The following is a 27,178-nucleotide window of genomic DNA, read 5'->3' as shown; positions in this document are numbered from 1 at the left end:
GTACTTTAATCATTTTGGCACATTTGTCATCTAATTTAGTTTCTCATTTAAAAGATAATATTTTTTTAACGTGAATAATATTTTGTTTGAACGTATAACGAAAAATGTTTTTTAAAAAAATATAATTTATCCAGCAATTGATAAAACAATAGATTGGCTATTTTTATGTTTTCAAATAATATGGACCGATTAATTAAGCATGAAAATTTATCATATTTTTATGTAGTTAACCCTTATTTTAATTTTTATGCAAAATGATTCATTAATTACAATAACAAGTGCCAATGTTAATTTGGAAATTTTAGACTAAAAAACATATTCTTTTAATTAGAAATTAATGGGTCCCATACAGTGGCGCCACATCAATGATATAAAAATCATAAGAACATGTTTGTATGGCATTACTCTCTAAAATGAAAACTTATTAATATGTCTTGTTGAATATATTATTTATTTACAAGTGTGTATGTATAATGGATAACATTTGTCATGTGTATGTAAGTTGTAAAAATATATTTTTTTAGAGCGTTATTAAATTAAAAATTAAGATAAGTTTTTAAAAAATAATAAAATCAACTTTTATTGCTAAGATGATTCGGAAGAGTCAGCTTATTGACTATTGTTGGTGAAGAGATTGATCGTGCAAAGGTACTCAAGATGGAAGATCAATTCATGGTGAGACAAAGAACATTTTTGTCTGAGAGTGAAACGTCTTCTGTCCGACGCTAATGAGGATACATGCGTAGGTCCCTCAGATATAGGCCAAACCTTTCATCTTTAGCTAATCTCGAATGTTGTTACCTAATTCACTATTCCCACGGTTGGGGCTTTACATCAAGTGGAAAATCGAGCGCTACTATGTTGCTCGTTCCACCGTGCTCTTTTTGAAAAAAAAATAGTTTGAAGCACAACCCCATATTTATCTTTAAGATGTGCTACTTCTAGTTCAACTGGAGAATTCAATTGTAAAAAATACAACCGATGCGGCTAGTGGTGGGAGAATTAATTCATTCCCCCTTTGATTACTCTAGTAAATTTTTTAACTCATTAATGGTATGAACTTCCTTAATCAATCATAATTAAGGGTTATAATTAGAATTTTTATGAATTTAAATATGTCTTCAGTTATATTATTATCATTTTATATTCTTTTTAAATTATTTTTAATTTTTCCCCTAACTGAAAGAGATTTTCTCTAACATAGTTGTTACTATCAAATCAAATATTTAGAATACCCAAATTATCATCGAAATTTATAAGAATTAAAAAGCTCACAAGACGACTATTATTTGACCGTTCAAAAAATTATATAAAGTTGACTATTATTTGCTTATATATTTTTATATGTTGGGTATTTAATTAATCAAAACTCTAATTTTTATGAGATTAATAAATCGTTAGAAATATCACTTGACAAACTAAAATACAATATTTTAAAAATCGGATTGGATCGGCTGGTCGGACCGGTTCAACCGGGAACCGATGGCCTATCCGGTCCGATTTAACTTAAATGGTCAACTGTCTTTAAATTCGGTCAAAACCGGTCAAAATTTGGTTGGACCAGTAAACCAAAAATCGGATTGACCCCAGTTTTTTTCACCATTAATTCTATAATAACATATATAGCAATTATATAAGAAATATTAGTTATATATTAGTTAATAATAACATTTTTCATAATAATATATAAAATATTAGTATTTGAAATATATATTATTTAATTATAAAATATATATGTGACATCATCCGGCCGGACCAAGTGACCCGTGACCCGTGACCCAATTAATAGGCCGGTTCGCTCTCCGGTCCGGTTTTTAAAACATTGCTAAAATATATCCAAAGATAGTTTGATTTAATTAGGGTTTGAATTTATTGAATTTGACTCTAAGTCAATTAGTTTGACCAAACAGCTATATCGAGTAGTCGTTATCAACATATATTTTTTTTCACAAAAATATAATTGATGTGAAACTAAAGTTTTCTGTAAATCAAAATTCCTTAAACATGATATGAAATTTTCTTGTATTTTAATACGATGCCTATCATTTCCAATAAATCATTAAAATGGATTGGCTTGTTCCAGTGTTTTGTTTTAAATTTTTTAGATAGATTTTACAAACAAAATTCATAACTAAGTATAGATCTTTTTTTTTCATCTAATAGTGTTATTGAACACAAACACATGCAATTTTCTCATTCATAACAAAATTAGTTTACAACTTGCCTTTTAATAGCTTACATATTACTAAATAAGTATTTATTTTTCATATAGAACCCTATAAAATGAAATTTATATAGTTTAAAAACATAACATAGATTTGCAATATGTAGCCAAAATTGAATAAAATGTGGATCAATTTCTCATGTTCAAAAACCATATTACTTGATTTGATAATTTTTTCTTTACCATTGTAACATTTACTCTCACACACACACACACATATATATATATATATGCATTTTATATGGAGAAAATACAAGATAAGTTATCTATTTAACAAGAATTGCATGAATATTTGACATATATTGTATTTTTTACAAATTTCAAATACATCAAAACTATAAGGCCCAACTTATGAGCCTTATTCTCTAAAGGTCCAAGAATAGCTGAACCCAGATCTTCAAGTTCTCTTACATTATGCAATCGATTAAAACTTTTATTTGAATGGTGAGATCAAGCATTTCCTCTTCTCATCCTCCATTCATGACCATCAATCATGCATATTTCCTTCCATGTCAACAATGTCTTTCCCCTCTCGCAAATTTATATAGCAGCCGACTTTATCTCTTTTTCTATCTCTAGCAATATATCTTTCTTTATATATTTCTCGTGATATATATCTATCTCTATCTGTCTCTTGCTCAACTTATTTTATGTGCCTTAGATTGTTGAGATTTACAGGTAATAAATGCCCATATGTTGTTTTTTTCCATCAATTTTGATTTTGAGGGCTAAGATTGTTGGTATCTTGGTTCGTGGCTTCATCTTCCCCTTTATTTCTCTCGGTTTGGACTTGTCTTATAGGTTGGTTAGGACACTCAGATGCCATATTTGATCCTGTTTATTCTTCTTTTTCCTCATGATGAAACCTTGGTCTTGCCATTTTCTGACTCACTGTAACTCATTTTCGAAACCCCTATCGGCCTTAGCCCCAAACAATAACGCCCATGGCTTGATGGCTCTAATGAGAAGTAGTCGAAAGTCACCGCTGTTAGCTAACACCCGTCCTTCATACACCCATACACTCCTACATCCCTTAGGCTGCCAAACCTCCCAAACCCTAAAATCAATTTAAGGTGTTTGGTTGGTTGGTGTAAGCCTGATCCAATCCATGGATATGTTGCACCTAATTTGTTTCAAGTTATTCTATATTTATTTAAGGCCCGAATTAATGAAGGATAATTGGATAGCTAATTCCAATGGTTATTAAATTCATGATTTAATATATATTATTGAGACTAGCATTTCTATTTGTTTAATTCCCGATTTATTTTGATTGGCTTATGATATTCCTATGTGTCTAATTCCTGGTTTATTTGGATTAACTTATAATATCCCTGATTTATTTACTTCTTAAATAAATGCATATTATTCTTGGTTAGCCAAATCCAATTGTTACCCAATTCCTATTTTAATTTGGTAGCTAAAACAAACCTAACTTAGGTCAACCCCAATCTTATTTCAAATCAAGCCCACGTTTATTTTCAAAATACCCAAACTTAATTGGTGAAGCTTAATCCTCATGTTTCATTAAAGTATAATGTTACCCACCTTACTTCATTTCTTTTCTACAATTGTTCCATCTATTGGTTGTTAGTCAGTTATGATAGACATTTTAGATTGTTGAAAACATTTGAATCATCTTTTTGTTTAATTCTCATGTTACTTTAATAATTTTGTTAAGTGATTTTGACACGATCCAACCAATATGTATCCAATAAAACTTCAAATCTAATACAACACTATAAGTGGGTAACTTGTATTATTGTGACATTTGTTGCATTCATATTGCTAATTATCCTTATATTCTTGATTTGCTATCGCGTCTTCATTTCTTTTAATTTGGATTTGAAAAAAAATATAATTCATGTTGTATTTATTTGTGCATGTTGATACTTATATGTTATATATGATATACTGCATGTGAAACTATTAATACTAAATAATAGTATAAAATATGTCATAAATGGAGTAACTAGTCAGAACACTGTATTGCTAACTATAGTAAAAGTTGGTTGTAGGTGCACTACGTATACAACAGGGTGAGAGCTGGTCCATTTTTGTTGGGATGAGTGGTTTTGTTATCATGTTAAAATCAGGTAATAGTGATTATGCTCAATAATATTTTGTAGGCGAGAGTCGTTATGCCTTTAAGTTAATTGAATTTGTCAATTATTGTTCTAACTTGTTTCCTCTAAAGATACGTATCTACTTGTCTTTTCTTATACTATCTTAATTATTTATTAGTATAACATGGCATAATTATTTATTTTTTGATGCAATGCTTCCATACCCTATATTATAATACTTTTTAATGTTCATTAAGTCAATGATAGGCATACCCCTTAACTTTTTCAAATTTGTAGGTTGGCATTGACCCTGATGGTAAGAATCGCAGTAAGCGATTCTAATTGCATAGACCCTTAACACACACTCCGAGCTGCAACATATTTACCACGCTTTACTGAATTTGTGCATGGGAAAATTGATATTTATTTATTTTGTGTTCTAATTAATTTCGAACAATATAACTAGACAAGAATTTTGGGCCAGTAAGCACTTTAATTTCAGAATAAAGGTTATGGCATTTTCATAGTTAACTTGGAAATACTTAAATGCTAAATGACATAATGTAATACTTACTATTTCTTTTTGGAGCTTGCGATTTTTTGTGGTGCAATGCCGATCACAACCTCTGAAATTGAGACTTGACAAAAATATTAACGTATAATGTGTATTTTTTAAAGAATACATAAGAAACACAAATAAAGTAATTTTAAACATTTTATGTAAGATATTCAAAATAACATTTATAAAGTCAAATAATACAAAAAAATTGTTCATACCTCTTAATAATTCAAAGACAAATTGCTAAAATTAACCGTGAATGAAATGAAATAATTTAATAAAAAATTAACACTTAATAATTCAAAATTCGTATAATCCAAAACCTCTCTCCCTAATTAAGGTTTTAAAAGCCCCATGATATTGGGGTTTCAAGGCCAAGTCGTTACCATTTATTTTTTATTATTTAAACAAAAAAGTTTAGTTGACGAAAAGATATATAATTCCCAATACGTGAGGAGTGGTAGTGTAATTTTGCCATAACCACTGACGATGTTTTAAAAGCCCCATGGCATTGGGGTCTCAAGGCTGGTCGCCACCATTTATTTGTTTATTTATTTTTTTAAAATTTTCTATCAGAATAATTGGCTTGATGGAAGTATGTGTAATTTTCAGTATGTGAGGAGTGGTAGTGTAATTTTGCCAAACATAATTTACAGAAACTGAATTAAAAAAAATAACCCAGAATAGGAGGAGGGAAAAGAAAGAAACGACGGACAGTAACTGGCGAATGATCACGTTGGGTTGTTTGTTGCAGCTTAAAAGCTGTAACTTTTAACTTTTAGCTTCTAAAAAATTAGGACGTAGTTTTTGTTTTAACTTATAAAATTCTAACTTATAGCTTCTACTAACTTTTAGAAGGGATAGAAGTTGACTTTTTTAAAGCTGGGGTACCTCAACTTTTACAACTTCAGCTTAAATAATTATATTTTTGTAACAATTTTACCTTTATTTTTAATAAAGAATTACCCTCTTGTCTACGTAATTATGGGTTTTTCTTCTCTATCACCATCTCCATTTTCAGATCTCTTCATCTCTCTCACCATCTTCTTCTCTTTCTATACTCTAATTAATTTTTTTATAACACTTGAAAGTTATACATATACACTAATTAATTTTTAAATTATCATTCTATGACTATAATTATTAAGGGTATTATAGACAATTATATAAAAATAAGTTATTTTACAGTTTATGATATCAAATACTATAACTACTTAATTATAATTTTTATGAAGTTACAATAAACAGCTTCATAACTTATTCTAAGTTTTATAAATTATAATTTAAGAAACTAGAAGTTATAATTTTTTAATTAGACGGGGCCATTGACACCAGAAGAAGCCTATGCTGATTCTGCTGCGACCTTCCAAAATACTCTCCTCCTTTCACTTCTACCAACCCCAATCGAATTCAAACCCCCTACCCCCTCTCTCCCTCCCCAAAGCTTCCTGAGCCACCTCGCCTCTTTTCGTCCCTCTCTCGTCGACTTCACCGCTCTTTTCCTCTCCCATGGCGTCGATATCGGGCCTTTGCTCGTCGTCCTCGGCTTTCAAGAAGCCGGAGAAATTCGCTCTCAAGAGCGGACCTTATTCGTCGCTCGGAAGAGAGTCGATTCCCTTCTCGAACCGCTCCAAGGTGTCCCAGCGGTGTTCGGCGCAGTCGGTGGTCCTGGCGAGTTCGTTTCCCAAGGGGAAGGGCCGCGGAGGGTTGGAGAAGGATCCCAGGGATTTGTGGCGGAGATACGTCGACTGGCTGTATCAGCACAAGGAGCTCGGCTTGTTCCTGGACGTGAGCCGGATCGGCTTCACGGACGAGTTCGTGGAGGAGATGGAGCCGAGGTTTCAGGCGGCCTTCCGAGCCATGGGCGAGCTCGAGAACGGCGCCATTGCCAATCCCGACGAGAGCCGAATGGTCGGCCATTACTGGCTCCGGAGTCCTCACCTCGCCCCCACCTCCTTCCTCCGCGTGCAGATCGATAATACCCTTAAAGCTGTTTTGAACTTCGCCCGGGACGTCGTTAGCGGTAAGGTCAGTTTTCACTTAATTCCTCAATTTTTTTGTTCTTCTTTTATTCATTTTCAAAGCGGTGTATTGGTATGAACTATTGTTCTTTTTTTCTCCTAAACGTATTTGAGTGTAGAAAGCTAGCCAGAAAAAGTAGTTTAACTTGCTGTTGGATTTTTGACAATTACCAAACAATTTACGTGGATTTTCAGAATTCTATTTTAATAGTAACTTAGTTTTCTGATATATTTTTCTTCTAATGCTTTAACATGCATCTTGGCATTTCATGCGATCTTGTTTCATGTTTCCCTGCTTTTTCCTTGGAAATACATTTATTTGCTGCAATGGAATTATCTATTATTCTTCTAATGCCTTAACATGTGCTGTAGAGCTCTTGGCATCGGTGGGATGCCTGTGCAATTAGTCATAATTGGATATCAACACACAGTTCATCGACTGATGGGTAGCTTAACTAATCATAATAAACTATGTGAAGAATAGCAGAAAGCTCCTGTCACCCCTTAAAGAAAGGGAAAACAAAACAAAAAAGGGTTTTGACACTCTGATATAGTTGTAAAGCCATAATTGATGGACTGGTGAGGCATGAAGTTGATTTAGCTGAACTTATTGGAATTTAGTTTTCTTGATTCCATTATTGAGCTTGCACCTCACAGTTCACTGTGCCTTTCTTCCTTTTTTCCCTGTACTTTTTTCTTTGGACCTTCATCCAATTTTTGGTCAATGCTGCGGACATTTAAAACTGAAATCGGCAAAATAGTCTTCATAATAACTGCTTTAGGAATTTGATTTTGAACTAATTCCGGGGATATGTGATTTAGAATCTCTTGTTCAAGAGCCATGAGCATGGGGTTTGCCAAATTTGTTTTACTCTATTTTTTTTTTTCCCAAACCAGGTTTATACTCCATGGTTATTGTATCATGCATGGATAAAGCGCTCCCTGCCCTCTCTATATCTATACACACGCGTGTGCACGCCTGTATATGTATATAAAAACCTTGACATTTGTTTATATGGTGGCTTATTTTCTCAATAATCCTTGATCCTTTTGCAGATATGTTATTCATCGGATATATTTCTAATTCCTTAAATGTCCAGGATATAGAGCGCTTTATGTTTGACCTTGCTGGAAGACTTTTGCTTTATCACTATGTCTTGTGTTGTAATATGTCATGTGGTGTTTAAAAATACAGGTTAAGCCCCCTTCATCTCCAGATGGTCGCTTTACACACTTACTTTCTGTTGGAATTGGAGGTTCTTCTCTTGGACCACAATTCGTTGCAGAGGCATTAGCCCCTGATAATCCTCCTCTAAAGGTATATCAAAGCCTCATTATATATCTATTTCTTATAAGGTTTCTTAGTTAATTGTTAAATTATTAGTTTTGTCCTTTTGGCAGATAAGGTTCATTGACAATACAGATCCAGCTGGCATTGACCATCAGATTGCGCAGCTTGGCCCTGAGTTAGCTTCTACGCTTGTAATAGTGATATCAAAGGTCTGCATGAGATCCTTCTTCTATGCTTGTTTCTTGTTGTAAGTTACAGTTTATAGTATATTGGTGGTTACATTTCTACTCAGAGTGGAGGTACTCCGGAAACTAGAAATGGTTTATTGGAAGTACAGAAGGCTTTCCGAGAAGCTGGTCTGGAATTTGCAAAACAGGTTTTGATCTCAGGTTCTTGTTTCCTCTTTTATTTAGTTTCTTTGCATTTTAGAGTACTACGTAATGTACTTCTTTGTTGGAGTTAGAGGGAGTTTTATGGGACATTGCAGTTGCATGGGTGTCAAATAACTAGCACATGCTGAGGGGGATACTAGCTTCTAACTTCAGTTGTCACTCGTTGAAATTGAGCTGTGTCATGCCTTCTGGCCCTGCTGCTCAGATGGTTGTGCCTTTATATTCTTGCAAGCAAGGAACTCTTGGCCTTTTTATTTCTTGCTTGTGGTGCTACTTGGTCTTTTGAGTTATTTTGTGGTCTTATTGGTTGCTAAAGTTGCTTGATTTCCTTGAATTTACCCTAGATGATAAGAGGCGAATGAAGTCCCTAAGGCACTATGACATTGTATTACTTGAGGCACTAGGCACCCAAAAAAGTGCTTGCCTGTGTAACAAACAATTAATAAATATATTTAACATGAAAAAGATAATCATATATAAGGTATATATGACTTCTAAATTGCTCTCAAATACAAATTGTTTTAATGTTGAAGCAGATAACTTTGGAACTTTGCAAAAAGAAAAAAAAGGATGATGTTCAAAAGAACATCTTTGGTATACTGCAAAAAAATTATATTTCTAGCCTGGATCTTTTTTCTTTTTTTTTTGTTTTCAAACTTCTACTTCATGAAACAGATTTAGAAGCCATTTGTTGTAGCAATAGTAACAATACTATGAAAAGAGTGAGGAATGAACAGAAACTAGACAAATTGCATAATATAATAACCACTAATAGCCTAATTATTAGCCCAAAGAAAGCAACACACTAGAATTCCAGAGGGAAGAAACATAAAGATTGGTGTCAGCCACATCACTAAGCCCCAAACACCAGACCAGAGTGATAATGGGAGAGAGGGATGGTCATTAGAGGGATCACTTACCACCAGAAGCCATTCAACAAAGAGAAACTAGAAAGGTTAATCATGTGTCATCACCCCATACAAGTTCATTGGGGACTGATATCACTTGCCAAAACCCCTCAGCATGTCTGGTGACTCTTTTCTAACTCACCTCTCTGTGATCTATGTCATATGGCATTTCCTACTACAATGAAGCAAGAGAAGGAAGAAATCAAGAAGGGAACTAACTGGTGATTGAGTGAACACTAGCAACAACTTGACAATGATGTCTTTTTTTTTACCCTTTTTCTTCTCATTTTGTCTTTGTTTTTGACTTGAATGTACCACTTTGCATGTCTCCTTTGACTTTAATGCTGGTGCTTCTTTCCTTTCTTTTACACTAAGGAAAGCTTGTTTGACACCTGTCAACTCATATGAGGCTTTCCCCGAGGCATCACCTAATTAAGGCCTTCTTACCTGAAGGTAGATGAGGTGCTTCCATGGTGCCTGAGTGCCTAGGTGAGCAAGTTGCCTTTAACTACATTGGATGGGGGACAATTCTCTTATATGCTGAACTTTGGTAGTCTAAACTCTTGGAGCATTGTATTGGATATAAATATGTAATGGAATATAGATCGCTATAAATTGTGAGGCTGCTTTTGATGACATTTTTCAGCTTTCCACTTTTGTTGTCTTGCCCACTTTTTTGGAGAAATTTTTAGGACTCTGAGACTGAGCTTTTTTTGGTTTACTCAATCATCATTCTTTTCTTTGATTGCACAGCTTGAGGACTGGTGGTTGGTGGACATATTCTGGAGATGTCCCCCCCGTCCCCTTGTGCAGATGTATTTGTTTTATCTGTGAAGTCTTTTCCTCGGGAAGTCATTTGGAGATTGTTAGCTTTCCTGAAGTTGCTTTCTGTGTATGTTTGGTCACTGATGGAGCTAGCTATGCTAACTTTAGATAATTTTTGGAGAAGAGACCAGGTTTTGTTAGAGGTGGTTTCTTTTTTCATATATTTTGGTTTGCTTGGGATAGTTTGGTGCCATACCTTTTTGGGAACTCAAAATTGGTGGGATGGAAACTATAGAAACTTTGAGGGAGTGGAGTAAACAAATGCATTTTTGACTTGTTAGCTTTTATGCAACCTTTTGTAAGGCGGATTGTCTCCTTTGTTTATTTGGCGCTAAATGTCAAATTGTTGTTCAGTTAGCGCATGGGTCCACTGAATTGGCTATTTTTCACTTTTTGATTCCTTGGAATCAAGCCCAGCTGGACAAAAGACTCCTTTGAGATCAACGTTCTCCTTAAACCTTTTCCAACAGAGGAAGAAACAACCCTTTCCAATTATCGAGCACAAAATGAGCACGTCGAAGCTTAACTCTTTTCACATATACGACACGGGCTAATGACAACCATGCACCACCTGTGTCCGCGTTCTCGAAGGCACTCCTCTCTTTCAAGAGGGTTTGTGGCATGTTAAACCTTGTTAAGGTTCTTCGCTTTGCATCAAATTAAACCACATGCTCCACCACTTGTGCAGGTCCCCGCCAATTCCTTTGAGTTTCTTTCTTGCAAGCATACTCCCCAGGCGGGATACTTAACGAGTTAGCTACAACACTGCATGGGTCAATACCCACAACGCCTAGTATCCATCTTTTACGGCTAGGATTACTGGGGTATCCAATACCATTTGTTCCCTTAGCTTTCGTCTCTTTGTGTTAGTGTCGACCCAACATAGTGCTTTTGTTGTTGGCGTTCTTTTCGATCTCTATGCATTTCATTGCTCCATCGAAAATTCCATTTACCCCTACTGTACTCCAACTTGGTTTGTAGTAGTAACTGCTAACTTGCCGGCCAATATTGACTCATTGTACCAGCTAATCTTGTTCAAGTAACTAATGCCTAAGGGATATGATATAGAGGAAGTTAGTCTACCCTTGTTCCCAGATCTCAAGGAAGCCAATGTGTTGGTTGTGTAAGCATTCTACGCTACCAACTATCAGTAAGCCAAACCCTTTAATCCAATGAAGTCTACCTTTGCCCTTGTTTCTAGCTTGGGAATTAGAGTCAGGATATTTGAATTGTTGGAAGCCCCCTGAGATTGGGATAGAAGTCCGGGTAAACTAGAATAAGGTTGGATGTAATTCAAGAAAGTGTTGGCGCTATAGTCAATAATTCCCCTTTGCCCATGCCTTTTAGGAGTTATCTTGGTGCTACGAGAAGGAAGCCAACTAAGCAAAAATGAAAGGTTGCTAGTGACTCATTCAGTCCAAGAGGATATTCTCTATTAAGAAAGGGTCAGGGAATCCTAAGTAAGCTAGAGAAAGCAAGATTCTTTCTCCCAGGGGGAAGGTTGTATTTGAAACTAGTAGTAAGTAAGCCTATGAGGCTATCGTGTACCTAGGGTTCAACCTAGGGTTTAAGAGATAATTGGTAGGAATTGGGGAAGATAGATAAGAAGAAATGGGAGAGAATTAGGGAAGAACAGAAACAATGAGAGAGACTAGGGAGAACCGAGAGAAAGAGGGAAATTGAGAGAGTTTGAAATCAAATTTCATTCCATAATATTCTTCTCTTTTTGAATTAGATTGTATTAGCCTTATATACTAATCCGGTAGCTAAGATTTCATTCCATAATATTCAAATCAAGTATAGCTGAAGGCAATTGTCTTTTAGGTACAAACGGTTACATTTACAATACAATTAAAAATAAATTCATTTATTATCTAATTACTGCTATGTCCTTGGGTAATATGACAATTTTCCCTCCTTAGAGAGAGTTCTTGTCCCCATGAATTTGTTGCAATTGGTCCCGTTTCTTCACCCAATCCTAACTTGCTCTTCTTCTTTTCCATCCTCCAGTCCTTCCATATATATGTCACAGCCCCAAGGTTATAATTGTCATTATAATAGTAGTTAGCTTACTTACATTACACAATAATTGTAATTTTCTCTTCCTTTTCTTTTATAGACCTTTGTCCTTGGCTATAGGCAGTTATGTCTATTGTTGTACTGCACATGGGTGCATGTGGGAGGCTGTAAGGTTATATATAAGCCACAACTAAGGATATTATGTTTGGATTGATGAATGAATTCTCTGATTTCCCTCTCTAGAATTCTCTCTCAATCTCCTTCCCGTTTCCCTCTGCTCTCTCTCTCTATTTCTCTGTTTCAATTCCCTCTCCTTGCTATTCTGTCTGTAATACTCCCCCATTTCTTGTTGCATTTTCCTTCCTCTCTGTCTAATTCCCCTATGATTTCTCTCAATTTCCAATTCAACCCTAGGCTAAACCCTAGGTACATGACAATATAGTAATTGTTTCCTGCACTTGTGACCTGGGCTAAATTGTTCTCCACACCGGTAGCACAACCTTGCCTATCTCTTTTGTTCCATCAAAAGAGACTTGGTTGAATTAAGGTTAGTATAAATCATATGACTTGGATTTCCTTCCAGTTGCGAATTATTTGCAGGATGAATTTTGGTTTGGAGCTAGTGTTTCGTCATAAGGGCTTCCACCGATAGCTCTTGCAGTGAAGCACCCTCAATTGTTTCCTACACTGTCTTAGGCTTCAACATCTTCACCGTAGGCCTAAGGTCATCACTCAAGCCACTGATGAAGCTTGAGACGAAACATTCCTTAGTCATGTTGCAACTCAGCATGAGTGATTTCAACTCCTCGAATCTTAGTTGATATTCCTGTACTGTCCCATCTTGTTTTAACTTATTAAATTCCTCTACTATATCCATCATGCCATGATCTCCAAACCTCTCACACAAACCTCTAACAAATTCATCCCTATTGCAACCATCCTTGGAACCACACATCTCCAACATTGTTTAGATAGGCTGCCAAGGTAACCCTCTGGTTATTGGGCACTTGATGGATGTTGAACAATTTCTCGCACCGCCTCAGCCACCATTTAGGCTTTTGCCCATCAAATAGAGGCAATTCTAGTTTTGGAACCAGAAAACTAGATTGGTGAGTGGTCACTTGTATCTCTTGTCTCTTCTCCACAATATTTTCTCCCACAATGGCTCGTTCAACCTCAAACTTCGAGGATCCTATTGCCTTGTTGTTGGTTCCAATTCCCGGTAGGATTGGTTCCAGCCTATCTCTAGGGGGAAAGTCATGTGAGATCCTTACTTGATTCTAGCTAGAGAACTTGAGCATGAACTGTTGCATTTGCTCATGGAACATGTTGCTTAGCTCCCACATCTCCTCTTGAATCTGATCGCGTATATTCCCGCGCAACCGATCCACGACATTGTCCAGCTTCTTATCCACCATTGTTCCAATTGTCTCCTCCATAGATCTGATATGAGTTTGCATCTCCGCCACCATCATCGTCACCTGCTGCAATTGAGACTCCATTTGCTTCATTTGAGTGTCGTCAGCCATTGGTGGTTTGATCGCTTAATAGAACGTTGTCCAGGAACTTGCTTTGAATTTTCTTCTTTGTTCACTGCAGTTGTTCACCATTGATGCAATTGTGGCAGATTAACAATTCTCCAATTTTGAAACCTCACTTCTTTGAATCTACTTGTCTTAGCGTTGCCTTTCAATTCCAAACCAAGTTACCCGAAATTCACAATCGTTAAGGAGCGTCGAAAAACACAGCTGAAAATCACCTCCTGTTTTGCATCCAAAATTCGAACATGGACTGCTGTACTGACTCGCTGCTCTGATGCACCTGGATCTCTTGACTCTTAGCTGGGAATTCCCTTCAATTTGCAGCTAGGATCTATCGTCTTAGAATCTGGGTACTTTGATTATCGCCTAAACCTTCGTTCACTAGAATTTGCTAGATCTATTGGATAATCGATCGCCTGAATTCTTAGTGCAAGATTTTCTTCTCCGTCGATAATTAACTTGCGTGCGTCGGAATCAAGTTTCGAGAATCAATTGCATTGGAAAGCAGTTGTCTATACCAGTTAGAAATTAATTAACAGAGAAAAATCGTTGAGGAACAATTGCTTTGTTTTGATCTATCTCTTCCATCGTCGGGTCGATTCAGAATTCATGTCGAGAATCATCAGACATTAACAGCCACATAATGACTACTTTGATAGCAATTTGTCATGTATCTAGGGTTCAACCTAGGGTTTAAGAGATAATTGGAAGGAATTGGGGAAGATAGATCTGAAGAAATGGGAGGGAATTTAGGGAAGAACAAAAACAATGAGAGAGATTAGGGAGAACTGAGAGAAAGAGAGGGAAATTGAGAGAGTTTGAAATCAGATTTCATTCTATAATATTCTTCTCTTTTTGAATTAGATTGTACTAGTCTTATATATTGATTCGATAGCTAAGGTTTGGCACCAATTGGGCTGCCAAATATTCAAATCAAGTACAGCTGAAGGTAGTTGCCTTTTAGGTACAAACCGCTACAACTACAAAACAATTAAAAAGAAATTCATCTATTATCTAATTACTACTATGTCCTTGGGTCATGACATAGCCTTGGAGGAGTAGGGAAGGTGATTCAAAGTAGCCCTACGTTGATGAATAAACTAAGTGCCAAATAACCTTGCTAGAAAGGATAGGGTTAAAAGAAGGTTCTTACTTCCAAGTGCTAGTTCTGTAGCAAGAGCTAGTCACTCCCACGTGCCAAGCCTTATAGGAAGAAGCTAGTTGTTTGCAAACCCTGTAGCCCTGCCTTGTATCGTATCTTTAAGTCACTAATCCAATGCTCTAACCCTAAGTATACGTTGAACCAGTATCAAAGAAGGAAAGAGACCCACTAGCTAATATGTAAACTAGTGAGACTCTCTTTTCTCCCAAGGGATATTATCTCTAGAGTAAGGTAAGAGTAATCTCACGTGGTTTAAAGTAAGGCTAGAAGGTATATAAGTTGTAAAGCTAGCATCAATATGCCTTGTAGAAGTAAGGAAGGTGATAGCGTAAAATAGCATACTGGTGCTAGAGGAAAGGGATAGAAAAAGAATTAAATAAAGGAAGGAAATGATGGGGATAGCTTGGTGCTAGGAGCGATAGAGCTCTTTTTAGTCCCCTGGGATATTCGAAGGTTAGAGTAAGGCTATGTTCTAACTAGCCAACTAGCACTCTAACCTATAACTGGTCTTGAGAGTGACTAAGCTAACCCAGTAAGGAGAGTAGTGAGATGTGAACTATGTCATGAACCTAGGGTTCATAATAGGTTTAAGAAGTAATTATGGAGGGATTGAATTGGGGAAGAAGTCATAATTGAAATAGAACTGATAACAGAATGATTGGAGCAGAAATGGGGGGAAGAAATCAGTAGAAAGGGAGAAAGTAATAGAGAGAAACGGAAGGGAGATTTAGAGAGAGATGTAGAGAGGAAAATAAGAGATTCAATATCAATTTTCAGCATATCCCTTTCCTACAGCTGAGGCAATATATATAACCTCACTTAGCTATCAAACAAAGCTCTCTAACCAACTAGCTACAAGACAAAAAGAGAAAATAATAGAATAACAACACCCATGTGCTGTAACCGAATTACAAAAATACCCCCTAACTGTAATTGTAACTCAATTACAACTTTACCCCCAAGGTTGTGACAATTCCCCCCCCTTGAAATGTTTCTTGTCCCCAAGAAACTTATTACCATCTAGCCGTTACTTCTTTATCCAATGCCCATCTTCACCTAGCGGTTTCTTCTTCGCTCTTCCTTCTTTTTATCTTGTTTTTCCCTTTTCTTTTGCCTTCTCTTTTCTTTCTTCTCAGCAGCAACAACATTATGTCTTGCTGCCACACCAATTTCAACCATCCACCTCTTTCTTAGTGCCGTTAAAAATGGTTCCAAATGTGCCATCAGCCCTACAACCCCATCCTCCAACTCTTCTTGCTGCAATGTTACCTTTGCTTTGTCTTGTGTGCTCGTGCCAATGACATACATGTGAGACGTTCCAAGCAAGGTGTTCGGTGCAATCTTTGTTCCTTCTTTTTAGGCTCCTTATTCTGCTGTTTCAAGAGATCAATGGCATCAGGAGTCTTAGCTCTAGTGGCAGTGCTTGAGAAGTTGCCAATTGATTGAGTGACATCCTCCACTTCCTCCTCCCCAATCTCTTCTTTCGTGTACTCCTCGACCCTCTCCACAGCCAAGACCAAGGGAGTTAGTTTAGACCCTTTCATATCTTTAATATGGGCCTCTTCCAGTGGAAATTCTTTTACTTGTTGGTAGTTGGAGTACACCAAGGATTTACTTCTAGCAAGGCTGTCCTCATTTGGTTGCTCCACTTTAAGGAATTCTTCCTTGTTAAAACTCCCGCGATAATCATCGAAGTATTCAATAGGAAAGTTGTAATGATACTTCTTGATTAGTATCATTGCAAACTCTTGTAGCTTCTCGCGGAACATACAGCCAAATTCCTCTCATTGTTCATGAATCCCACTGCTTGTTCCCTTGTCAATTCAACTAGACACCTTATCCAACCTTTCCTAAGCCTGATTCTTCTGAATAAACTGCTCCTCACTCTTCTTATTGCCAGCTGAAATGCCAGCCTTCTTCTGCTGCCATTAAGGCCCCAATTACCTCATGCTTCCACTGATTTCCATGGATTCACGAGCAAAATTTTCCACTGAAAATGCAGCATTCTTTTGCTGCAATTGAGACTCTAATGGTCTCATATATGCACTGCTCCCCTTGGTTGCCTTTTCACCAACAACATACTTTGAAGACCAAGGAGCTATATACATACTGCTCTTCTTCAAACAAGTTAGCCAAAATTTTACAGCCAAAATCTACCTCTTGTTTCCTTTGCTCACAGCCTCAAGCACCAACAACCAACAAGCTGGATAAGCTGTAAGAGTTCACTTCTCACCTTCACTGCTCGCCGGAATTAAAATGGTTCAGCAATTTTCCCAAACCACGACTGCAGCAGCTTGGACACAACAATGAATCAAACTGATGCTCCGCCTTCACAGTCGAACCTTCCGCTTCTCCTCCACAAGTCGAACCGAAAGCCCAGGGTCCTTCCTGTGAGTTCGATCAGTTTTGTTGTAGCCTCCAGAAAATCAATTGACTCCAAAATAGCTGTTATGCCTTCGCCTAACTAAATTAATCAACTCTGCTGCTCTGAATCACTAAAAATCTCAGCTGAATTCAACCTGTTGCTCCCAATTTTCGTATAATAATTACCGAAATTATTGGCCGAGGGTCACTCACCTATTGTGCCTTCCATGTTCGAACTGAGGGGGCTCACTTGCTTGGAGATTAACACCTTCCAACGCCTAACCACCTTCCAGATCTCCAGAGTCGCTGGACACTGCCCAACCAAGTCGCCTCCAAATCACCAACGAAAATCACTTGCTCGTTGCTTCAGTCGTTGGTTATAGGCTCGGTTCTCTCTGGGTTGATTCTTCTATAATGGTTGGAATCCCCTTCTGAATAAGGTGGGCAGCTCACCTCACCCGAACGGTCAGAATTGCTTCTCGACCCAAAAATTGTAGCACCACCGTGCCTTTCGATCTAGCGGCCACACCCACAGAATTCGAATGGAATTCCCGAACAAAACTGCCACAACCACACCTATAGGAAGCTTACCGGTCTGAGTCACAATGGTCTGGGCCGTCCGCTTCACCTCCGACGGGCTTACGCTTGCCTTGGACGGTCGCAACACTCCCAAGTCCAAATCGCGACCTCCTGGCCGTTCGTGTCACCCTCTGGTCACCCACTCTAGTCGTTCAACCAACTCGCGTCACTGCTGTCTCTCCCTAAGTTTGCTTGGATGGCCGAGGTCGGCTCCGTTACCGTCCTTCAAAGTCGCCACTGAAGTTAGTCTCGTCCTCGTCTTAAGCAACCTGACTCGCCTCCGACACTGCTACTTGACTTTGCCAGACGATGTGCAAACGATAGGCCACGAGCTTCCGAGAATGCATTTGACGGACTCCCTCACTAATCGCGAGCGTTGTTCGTTCGTAACCCTTCGCCTCACCTAGAATTGCTTCTCATCGTCTGGGTTGGGCTTGCTTGCTCGTCTGGAAGTTCCAATCAACTGGAATCAAATCCACACTTCGCCGAAATCCGCCTTACCGCAATCGCCAAGGAAAACCGCTCACCATAGTAGTCGCCTTCAACTGGAATCAAATCCACAGCCAAGGATTGACTGCTCTGATACCAATTTGTCATGAACCTAGGGTTCATAACAAGTTTAAGAAGTAATTGGGGAGGGATTGAATTGGGGAAGAAGTCATAATTGAAATAGAACTGATAACAGAATGATTGGAGAAGGAAATGGAGCAGAAATGGGGGGAAGAAATCAGTAGAAAGGGAGAGAGTAATAGAGAGAAACGGAAGGGAGATTTAGAGAGAAATGTAGAGAGGAAAATCAGAGATTCAATATCAATTTTCAGCATATCCCCTTTCTACAGCTGAGGCAATATATATAGCCTCACTTAGCTATCAAACAAAGCTCTCTAACCAACTAGCTACAAGACAAAAAGGGAAAATAATAGAATAACAACACCCATGTTCTGTAACCGAATTACAAAAATACCTCCTAACTGTAATTGTAACTCAATTACAACTTTACCCCTATAATACCCAAGGTCGTGACAAACTACATCTACAGGTTTCATCAATTTGCAAATTCTTCCTCACCTAGTGAGAAAGAATGAAATTGGCAGACATCATGATGATACTAGGCAGTATAGATATCATTATGGGGGAAGTTGATTGTTGAAATGAGTTCTGATACGACATAAGTGCAAGCTATCTATTCTTTTTCCAGATCGGAATCCTTGAAAGAGGTCTATGAACTTTTATGGTTGCTTGTCCCTATTTTGGCTCCCGCATTGGGTGTCCATTATCCTCAAGGTGCTCTATCAAAGGTGTGGATCTGCACGGCCATTCTCCTAAGGGCTCTATCCTTCCTTCTTTGTTATTGGATCTTCGGCTCTGTCCTCATTGTAGTCTTCTTCTTCTTATGCTCATTTTCTTCATATGTTGTTTTATCTTGTAGCCTGTTTGAGCCTTCTTTTGTTATACATGGTTTGTCCTTTCTTGTAGGTGATGTTTTTGGTTTTAAAAACCATTTTATTCTCATAATGTACAAAATTGTCATTTTGTGTGATCAACAAATGGAGAGGGGAGGTGTTACTAATGGTAGGTGCCAGGTGTCTCTCTGCCAAAAGATTGAGCGTTGAGAGGTGCCTATTTTTCAAACTCTCAAGGTCAAGTACCAATATAGAAAATCTCAGGGGGACGAGATGAAATTAACCCTAGATTTTATCCATAAAAAATTATACCTATATAGTTAAATCCAGGCACAATTAGCTTTTAATGTTGTGGAGTTGCAAGGTTCTGTGAAGGCGTATGGCTTTCTTCACTTTACCTTATCACCATTTTTTTCAAATACTGATTATTCCAAAAGTCAAATTTCTGGATTGGAGTTAAAAAGGAATTTAAGAACCTGACATGTAGCACATCCTCAGTCATTTTCATAGCATAATTACATTGATAGGTCTGCATATGTATTTTCTTGTGGTCACATACTGAAGTTTTTTGTCTCAAGTTGATTGAACACAGATCTTCTTGTTTCAATGGTTTTATTGCTTATACGAAAATCAATTTGGAGACAAGTTTGGTGCTTCATGCTTTATTGTTCAGGGTGTTGCTGTTACACAAGAGAATTCATTGCTGGACAACACTGCAAGAATTGAGGGTTGGTTAGCTAGATTCCCAATGTTTGACTGGGTGGGTGGTAGAACTTCTGAAATGTCTGCAGTTGGTCTACTTCCAGCAGCTCTTCAGGTTATTGATCTTCCCCCCCCCCAGAAGTGATTAGGTCACCCATTCTGTTAGTATTATTTATTGGAACAACTTGTTTCAGGGAATTAACATTGAAGAAATGCTTGCGGGTGCAGCATTGATGGATGAAGCTACTAGGACAACTGTGGTAACTTTTGTTTTTAGCTAATTATTACTTTCTTTAAATTATTTTTTCTGATAAGTGTTATGCAACTTGAACAATTATGGAACCTATTAGAAGAATGGGAATATTTCCATGATTCCATCTACTTTTGTTTTACTCCACATTAAATTTTCTAGCATTGAAAATGGTCCTTTATCTCTTTCTAGCTTTACAAAGGAACTTTTTTTGGTAAATTAGTGTATGTTCTGTTGATCTCTGATGACCTAGAATATTATTCCTGAAATAAACAGAAGGATATTATCTAAGTTCTCTGTGAGCAGGATGAAATGAGAGTTGTAGGAAATAGACATCAAAATTGAATTGTTCGTTATTGCAGAAGATTTATTAATTAATTAGGTCTAGATTTACTGATCTGTTACCTTAAAGGTGTTTAATTGGACCTTCATTGAATACAGCAACCTTACAAATCCTTCTTTCATTTCCTCCAGATGTCCTTATGATTTCATTTGTTTTCCAAGCAGTTCATCTTGGTAAACATTTTTATTCAACCCCCCGCCCCCAACAAAAAAAAAAAAAAAACCTTCTGTTTGGCTAATTCCTTAGCTGGGATGTTTGTTATTTGGCTTCGTATTTAATTTGGTAGCCAACTTCTCTAGTTGTTTTTATGAGGAAATGCTTTGAGGCCATGTTAAGAGAGGATTTTGCTCTTGAATTTATGGTCTAATGTAGCCTACTAGTATCACTGAAACAGGCTAGTATCTTAATGCAAATTTGTTCCCACTTCCCATGTGCACAGCATATGCATACATGAGGTGAGATTGCATATTAAAAATAGAAAAGACAACAAGGCTGAAGAAAGAAGTTGTAAGAAAATAATATCAGAATCCCTGTTCTAACTATTTGCTATTAAAATACCTTCAGGTGAGGAGCAACCCTGCTGCATTGCTGGCTTTGTGCTGGTATTGGGCTTCTGATGGAGTAGGATCCAAGGTTGGCTTCAATATGTTTTTGTCAGCCTTCTAACTTTGCATGTTATGTTGCAATTGCACTCATAAATTGGTTTGTGTTGCTCTCTCTTGCTTTTCACAGGATATGGTTATTCTTCCTTACAAGGATAGCCTGTTATTATTCAGTAGGTATTTACAGCAGCTGGTCATGGAATCACTTGGGAAGGAGTTTGACTTGGATGGCAATCGGGTATCCAACCATCTTCTTTTAGCCCTTTATGTTTGCATCCCATATTTGAATGAGAATAAGAAGTTATTTTTATTTCCGGGAAGGGCTTTCATATTGTGATAGTTTGCCAGGTGGCAATCGTGGCATGTGTAAGTATTCTATTATTAGTTGCTGTGGAAAAGAATACTTTCTATATTGTATTGTATTGTGTAACTGTACATTATACACTAAGTATTTAGACAAGCGTGGATCCTGATTTAGGCAATTAATCCCAAATAATCATGGATTAGTCAACTCAATTTAGGAAGAAAAAAAAAAAGGGAAACAATACTAATAAGGAACATAATCTTATCCTAATAAAAAGGAAACTCTAGAAATAGGGAAATAGAGATATTCTAGGAAAGAAACAATAATAGGAAAGATTTATGGATTTATAACACTTCCCTGAAGTTGGTGAGTGGATATCATCCATTCCCAACTTCTTGATGATCTCCTGAAATCTTGACACCAATAGTCCCTTGATTAATACATTGGCTAGCTGCTCATTGGTTGGAGTGTAAGGAGTACTAATCAATCCACAATCAAGCTTTCCCTTGATGAGGTGCCTGTCTACTTCACTATGTTTGGTTCGGTCATATTGAACCAGATTGTGAGCAATATTAATGGTTGACTTGTTGTCACAATAAAGTCTCATAGTCCGTTCTTGCTTAACTTTGAGATCTTTAACAATGAGATTGAGCCATAGAAGTTCACATACTCATACGCCATTGCTCTAAATTCAGCTTTCAGATTAGATCTAGCAACCACACTTTGTTTCTTACTTCTCCAAATTACTTAGCTCCCTAATGTGGATCTTCTATCTGTGAGAGACCTAGCATAATCAACATTGGAATAGGCTTCAATAATCAACTTGGTACCTTTCTTAAATAGGGTATCTATTCACGGATCGATTCCACAAGCGATTAGCTAGATCAAAAGCTAACCCCTTTAAAGGCCTCCTTCCTTGTCTGCCTATGTTGAAAGCTAGGGCTCATTAGAGAGAACCCTTTGATCTCTTGCACATAGAGTATGCTGGGAAAATATTATTCTTACTCCCTTGTAATCAACTACAATAGTATACCCTTAGAGACTCAAAGTCAATTTCTTATTTCCTAATATTGTTGGCTCTTTTCCTATTTTGATTAGGAGATTATATTTCTTATTTTGAGTTAGTTTCTTATTTCCTAATATTGTTGGGTCCTTACTTATTTTGATTAGAAGATTTGCAATTCATTTCCAATTAAGCCTGTGTTTGTTTGCTAGAAAACATTTTCCCAGAAAGTGTTTTCTGGGTTTTCTTGTGTTTGGCGCCAGGAAAACATCACAGTCAAAGGAAATCACTTTCCGAACAATGGAAAGTAATTTCCTAAAGCTACAACAAAAATCAGAAAATGACTTCCCGAGTTGAAATTGGGAATTCACTTTCCAAAGCTATAGAATTGAGCAACGATTCAGATCTCACAGCATTTTCTCTGCCTCCATTGAGCTCCTCCTGCGTCGCTGCCACCTATCGACTCCTGCATTGCCACCTCTATCTGTTAACTCCTCCTGCTTCACCTCCTTTCTCTATCAACTCCTCCTGTGTCACTACCATCCATCGACGACTCCCACATTGCTGCCTCTTTCCATCGAGCTCCACCTGTGTTGCCATCTCCATCCTTCTTTGCCTCTGTTCATCAAGCTCTGCCTGCGTCACCATCTCCATCTGTCTCTAGCTAGATCCGCCTCTCTCAGTCTGTGTGTGTGTTGTCATCTCGCTCTGTCTCACTGGCCACCATCTGCCATCTGGGCCTCTGTCCAGTTGTGTGTGTGTGTGTTCTTCACTGTTATATATCTATGATATTATTATGTTTTTATCTTTATTGCTTTTATTTGTTTATTATGTTTTTTTATCTTTATGTTATAGATTTGATGATAAAGAAAAAAAAATATTGTAATTTTCTAATTGCCAGCCAAACACTGGAAATGGTTTTCCAGCAACATTTTCAGGTTATAGTCAACGGAAAACACTTTTCAGGAAATTGTTTTCCAAGGAAACTGTTTACCTTTAGGAAAACACTTCCCCTCAAACAAATGGAGTCTCAAAATAGGAAATGAAATAATCCTATCCAGTTTTAGACTTGGTTTTACGCTTGCAAATTTGGGTGATTGGTGGTTTGGTTGTATTACCCATAACATCACCGCTCGCTTTGGAAATGTGCTTGTCCTCAAGCACAAATGAAGGAAAATTAGCCTTTATAATCTCCTCCTAGACCCTAGAAGCTTCAATCGGAGACAAATCAACCCAATGGATGAGGAACTCCTTGTTACCATTCTAAATTCGCAAATTCAACACAACTTGAGGGTGAAAGCGAGGTTCTGCCCCACATGGCGGAAGTGCAGGTGGAACTGCCTGTTGTTCCATGAAAGGGCTTAAGATAAGAAACATGAAACACAGGATGTACCTTGCTGGCTTCCAGCAAGGATAGCTCGTAAACAACACTGCCAAGGCGGCTAAGCACTTGAAAAGTCTATAGAAACGCTGGGACAACTTCTTATTGAAATGAGAAGTTATTGAAGTTTGTCTAGATGGTTGCAACTTCAATAACACTCTGTCCCCTATGGCAAACTGTAAATCTCGACAGTGTTGATTTGCTTGTTTCTTCATGGCAGCCTGAACTTGTAACAAATGTTCCCTTTAAGACTTCAAAATGGAATCCTGCTGCTGCAAAGCATAATCCGCAGCCTCTAACTGAGCTATACCTGAATTGTAAGAGAGCATCCAGGGAGGAGCTCTCCCATAAACCACCTCAAAGGTGTGGTCTGCAAAGCGGAATGAGACCCTTATAGCAATATTCAACCCAAGGCAACCAATACAATTACTCCCACAAAGCATCTCAAATACATCTCAATTGTATGATTAATGACTTCAGTTTGACCATCAGATTGATGATGGTAGGTTAAGCCTAAGCTAAAGTTGAGAGTAGTGCCACTCAATTTAAATAGTTCCTTCCAAAAGGCACTGGTAAAACTAACATCATGATTGCTAACAATACACTTGAGTAAACCATGCAGTTTAAACACATTGTAAAAAAATGCAAGCCACTGACATTGCGGAATATGGATGGGATAAGGGAATAAAGTGAGCATACTTAAAAGAAACAGTCCACCACCACAAAAGGGACACTCCTACCTTGAGATTTGGCAATCCCTCCATGAAGTCCATGGAAATATCAATCTGTTGCGCACTGGAAGAGGCTGCAATGACCCCGTTGGCTTCAAGTGCTCGGTCTTATTGCATTGAGAAACAGAACAAGACCGAACATACTCTTGTACTTGAGATTTCATTCCCTGCCAATGAAGTTTGATTGCACTTGATGGAGGGTTTTTTAGTATCCCTCATGTGTTTGATCATGGAAGATGGAAACAACATTCTGCCTAAGAGGTGAGTCGGAATGGAGATACACTCGTCTCTTGAACAGAATCAGTCCATTATGAACTTCCCATGGCAGGTTGAGCTCCCCATGCTAGATTTTAGTCAACAAATCCCCAAGCACTGCTGAATTTCTTCTCGAATTGAGTCAAAAATAGTCAACTGATGCATAGAAATGGCCATAAGGGACCCCCACATCTTGATCCCTGCAAGACAAGGCATCGGCAACAACATTTTGTTTCCATGTTCGGAATTCACTTAAAAAGTCATATCCAGTTCGTTTACTCAGGCATCTCTGAAGAGGAGACAACACTGTTTTCTGTTCCAAATAAGAATTTAAGGCTGTAGTGGTCAGTTCTTACTAGGAAGGATCATCCCTACAAGTACAGTGTCCACTGCTGAATTGCCTTTACTAATCCCATCAACTCTTTCTCATAAGCCGGAAGGCAAAGTTGCCATTTTGCTAAAACTCGACTGTAGTAACAATGGATTATCCCCCTCGCGTAGAACTATGCCGATACCAGTGTCAGAGGTATCACATTTGACCACAAATGGCTGAGAGAAATCTGGCAGAATAAGTACCGGGCTGAAGGCAAAGCCTGCTTGAGCTGAATGATGGCTTTTGTGGAGTCATTGCTCCATACAAAGGCATTCTTTTGTAAGAAGGCTGTCAACAGTGCGGAAATAGGGCCATAATTTTGTATACACTTCCTGTAATAACCTGCTAGTCCAAGGAATCCGCATAGAGCTCTTACTATCTATGGTTGAGGCCATTCCATGATGGCTGTAATCTTACGTTGGTTGACTTCCACCCCCTTTGCAGATACAACATCTCCCAAATATGCCACTTGTAGTTGTGTGAACAAGCATTTTGATTGTTTAAGAAGCATTTGGTGAGTGCGTAATTTTGTAAAAACTGTCCTTATGTGAACTAGATACTCTAACACTAAGTTCTTCTGTGAATCAAAATGTCATAAAAAATACCAGCACAAATTTATGAAGATATGGGTGAAATACCTCATTCATGAGGGCCTAAAAGGTAGAGGGAGCATTTGTTAATCCTAAGGGCATCACCAAAAAATTGAAATGGCCAAGATGAGTCCTAAATGTTGTTTTAGCAACATCCTCAAGGTTCATTCTGACTTGATGATATCTAGGTCTCAAGTCTTACTCAGTAAAATGATTCACTCTATTTAGCTCATCCAATAACTCTATATCACTGGTGTTGGAAACTTATCCTTCATTGTTTGAGCATTTAGAGCCCTCTAATTTGCACAAAAGCACTAAGTGTCGTCATGCTTTTTAACTAAGCGCATGGGAGATGAGAACTACAACTTGCTTGGTCTAATAACCCCTTGTTTCATCAGGATCTCACGTTGTCGCTCAATTTTGTCCTTCTGCAAATACAAGTATTGGTATTCACACAATTATTTGTCAAGCCCTTGAATTAGGGTTGGACAATTAGGTTACTCACTGAGTGCAAGAACAAGAGAGATGTAAAGAGAGAGAGAGAGAGAGAGAAATGATCGTATATTCATTCGATGATCTTTCCAACCTGCCATAGGTCTCTTTTAAAGAACCTCTAGCCACATCACCATCTGTTCCCAATCACCTAACTAATCTAACAGCCACGCTAGTTGTTATACAAAGAGTTAGTTATTTCCCTTTTCCCGCCTAATCTCTTAATCCCTTTCAATTAGTCCTCCTAATAGCTTATACACCATGGATCCCCTCCCCCCAAAATTACAAACATATCCCCAAGATCGTGACAATCCCCACCCCTTCAAAGAATTATTTTCCTTAAGAATTTAAAGTAGACCCACTGCCTAGAGAAATTGCTTCAAGTGGTCTGGGAGGTACTCCCAAGTGGTGTGGTCAGGCTAAAGATGGGATCACCTGCACCAGCACTTGAGTTAGGGGTACAGTGCCCTGGTATAACACCCACTTCTCCACAATAGCATGGGGTTCAATCACCTCTTCTACTTCCTCCACATTAGAAGGCAGATATAAGCCAATAGGGACATCAAGTTCTTTAGCCTTCTTTAACAAAACATGGAATACTAGGTGGTTGGTCACTACTTCTGGCAGCTGCAACCGGTATGCAACTGGACCAATCTTTGCCACTGTGCGGAAAGATAGATATTTTTTGTATTATCAAACTAATAGATTACAACCTATATATATACAAACACTACATGGGTCATGACATAAGCCATGACATAAGCCTAAGGCTAACCCTAGGAGAGAGATACACACACA

The 27,178-nt window shown here is 37.8% G+C and overlaps 1 protein-coding gene across 2 annotated transcripts in view; it reads left to right on the top strand.

Moving 5' to 3' along the window:
* Positions 1–6,200: 6,200 nt before the first annotated feature.
* Positions 6,201–27,178, top strand: part of LOC127807527 (glucose-6-phosphate isomerase 1, chloroplastic-like) — a 44,789-nt gene continuing 23,811 nt past the window's right edge. For both annotated transcript variants that reach the window (XM_052345436.1, XM_052345437.1), the window contains exons 1-8: positions 6,201–6,877; positions 8,066–8,188; positions 8,272–8,370; positions 8,454–8,537; positions 20,028–20,171; positions 20,251–20,316; positions 21,214–21,282; positions 21,382–21,489. In XM_052345436.1, the coding sequence (XP_052201396.1) occupies positions 6,359–6,877; positions 8,066–8,188; positions 8,272–8,370; positions 8,454–8,537; positions 20,028–20,171; positions 20,251–20,316; positions 21,214–21,282; positions 21,382–21,489 (1,212 nt within the window). In that variant the 5' untranslated portion in view covers positions 6,201–6,358. The remainder of the gene's footprint in view (positions 6,878–8,065; positions 8,189–8,271; positions 8,371–8,453; positions 8,538–20,027; positions 20,172–20,250; positions 20,317–21,213; positions 21,283–21,381; positions 21,490–27,178) is intronic.

The sequence above is a fragment of the Diospyros lotus genome, chromosome 8 (genome assembly GCF_014633365.1).
Source record: "Diospyros lotus cultivar Yz01 chromosome 8, ASM1463336v1, whole genome shotgun sequence".
Lineage (NCBI taxonomy): Eukaryota > Viridiplantae > Streptophyta > Magnoliopsida > Ericales > Ebenaceae > Diospyros > Diospyros lotus.
The sequence above is the reverse complement of the archived record's forward strand: the minus strand, read 5'-3'. Positions and strand labels throughout refer to the sequence as shown.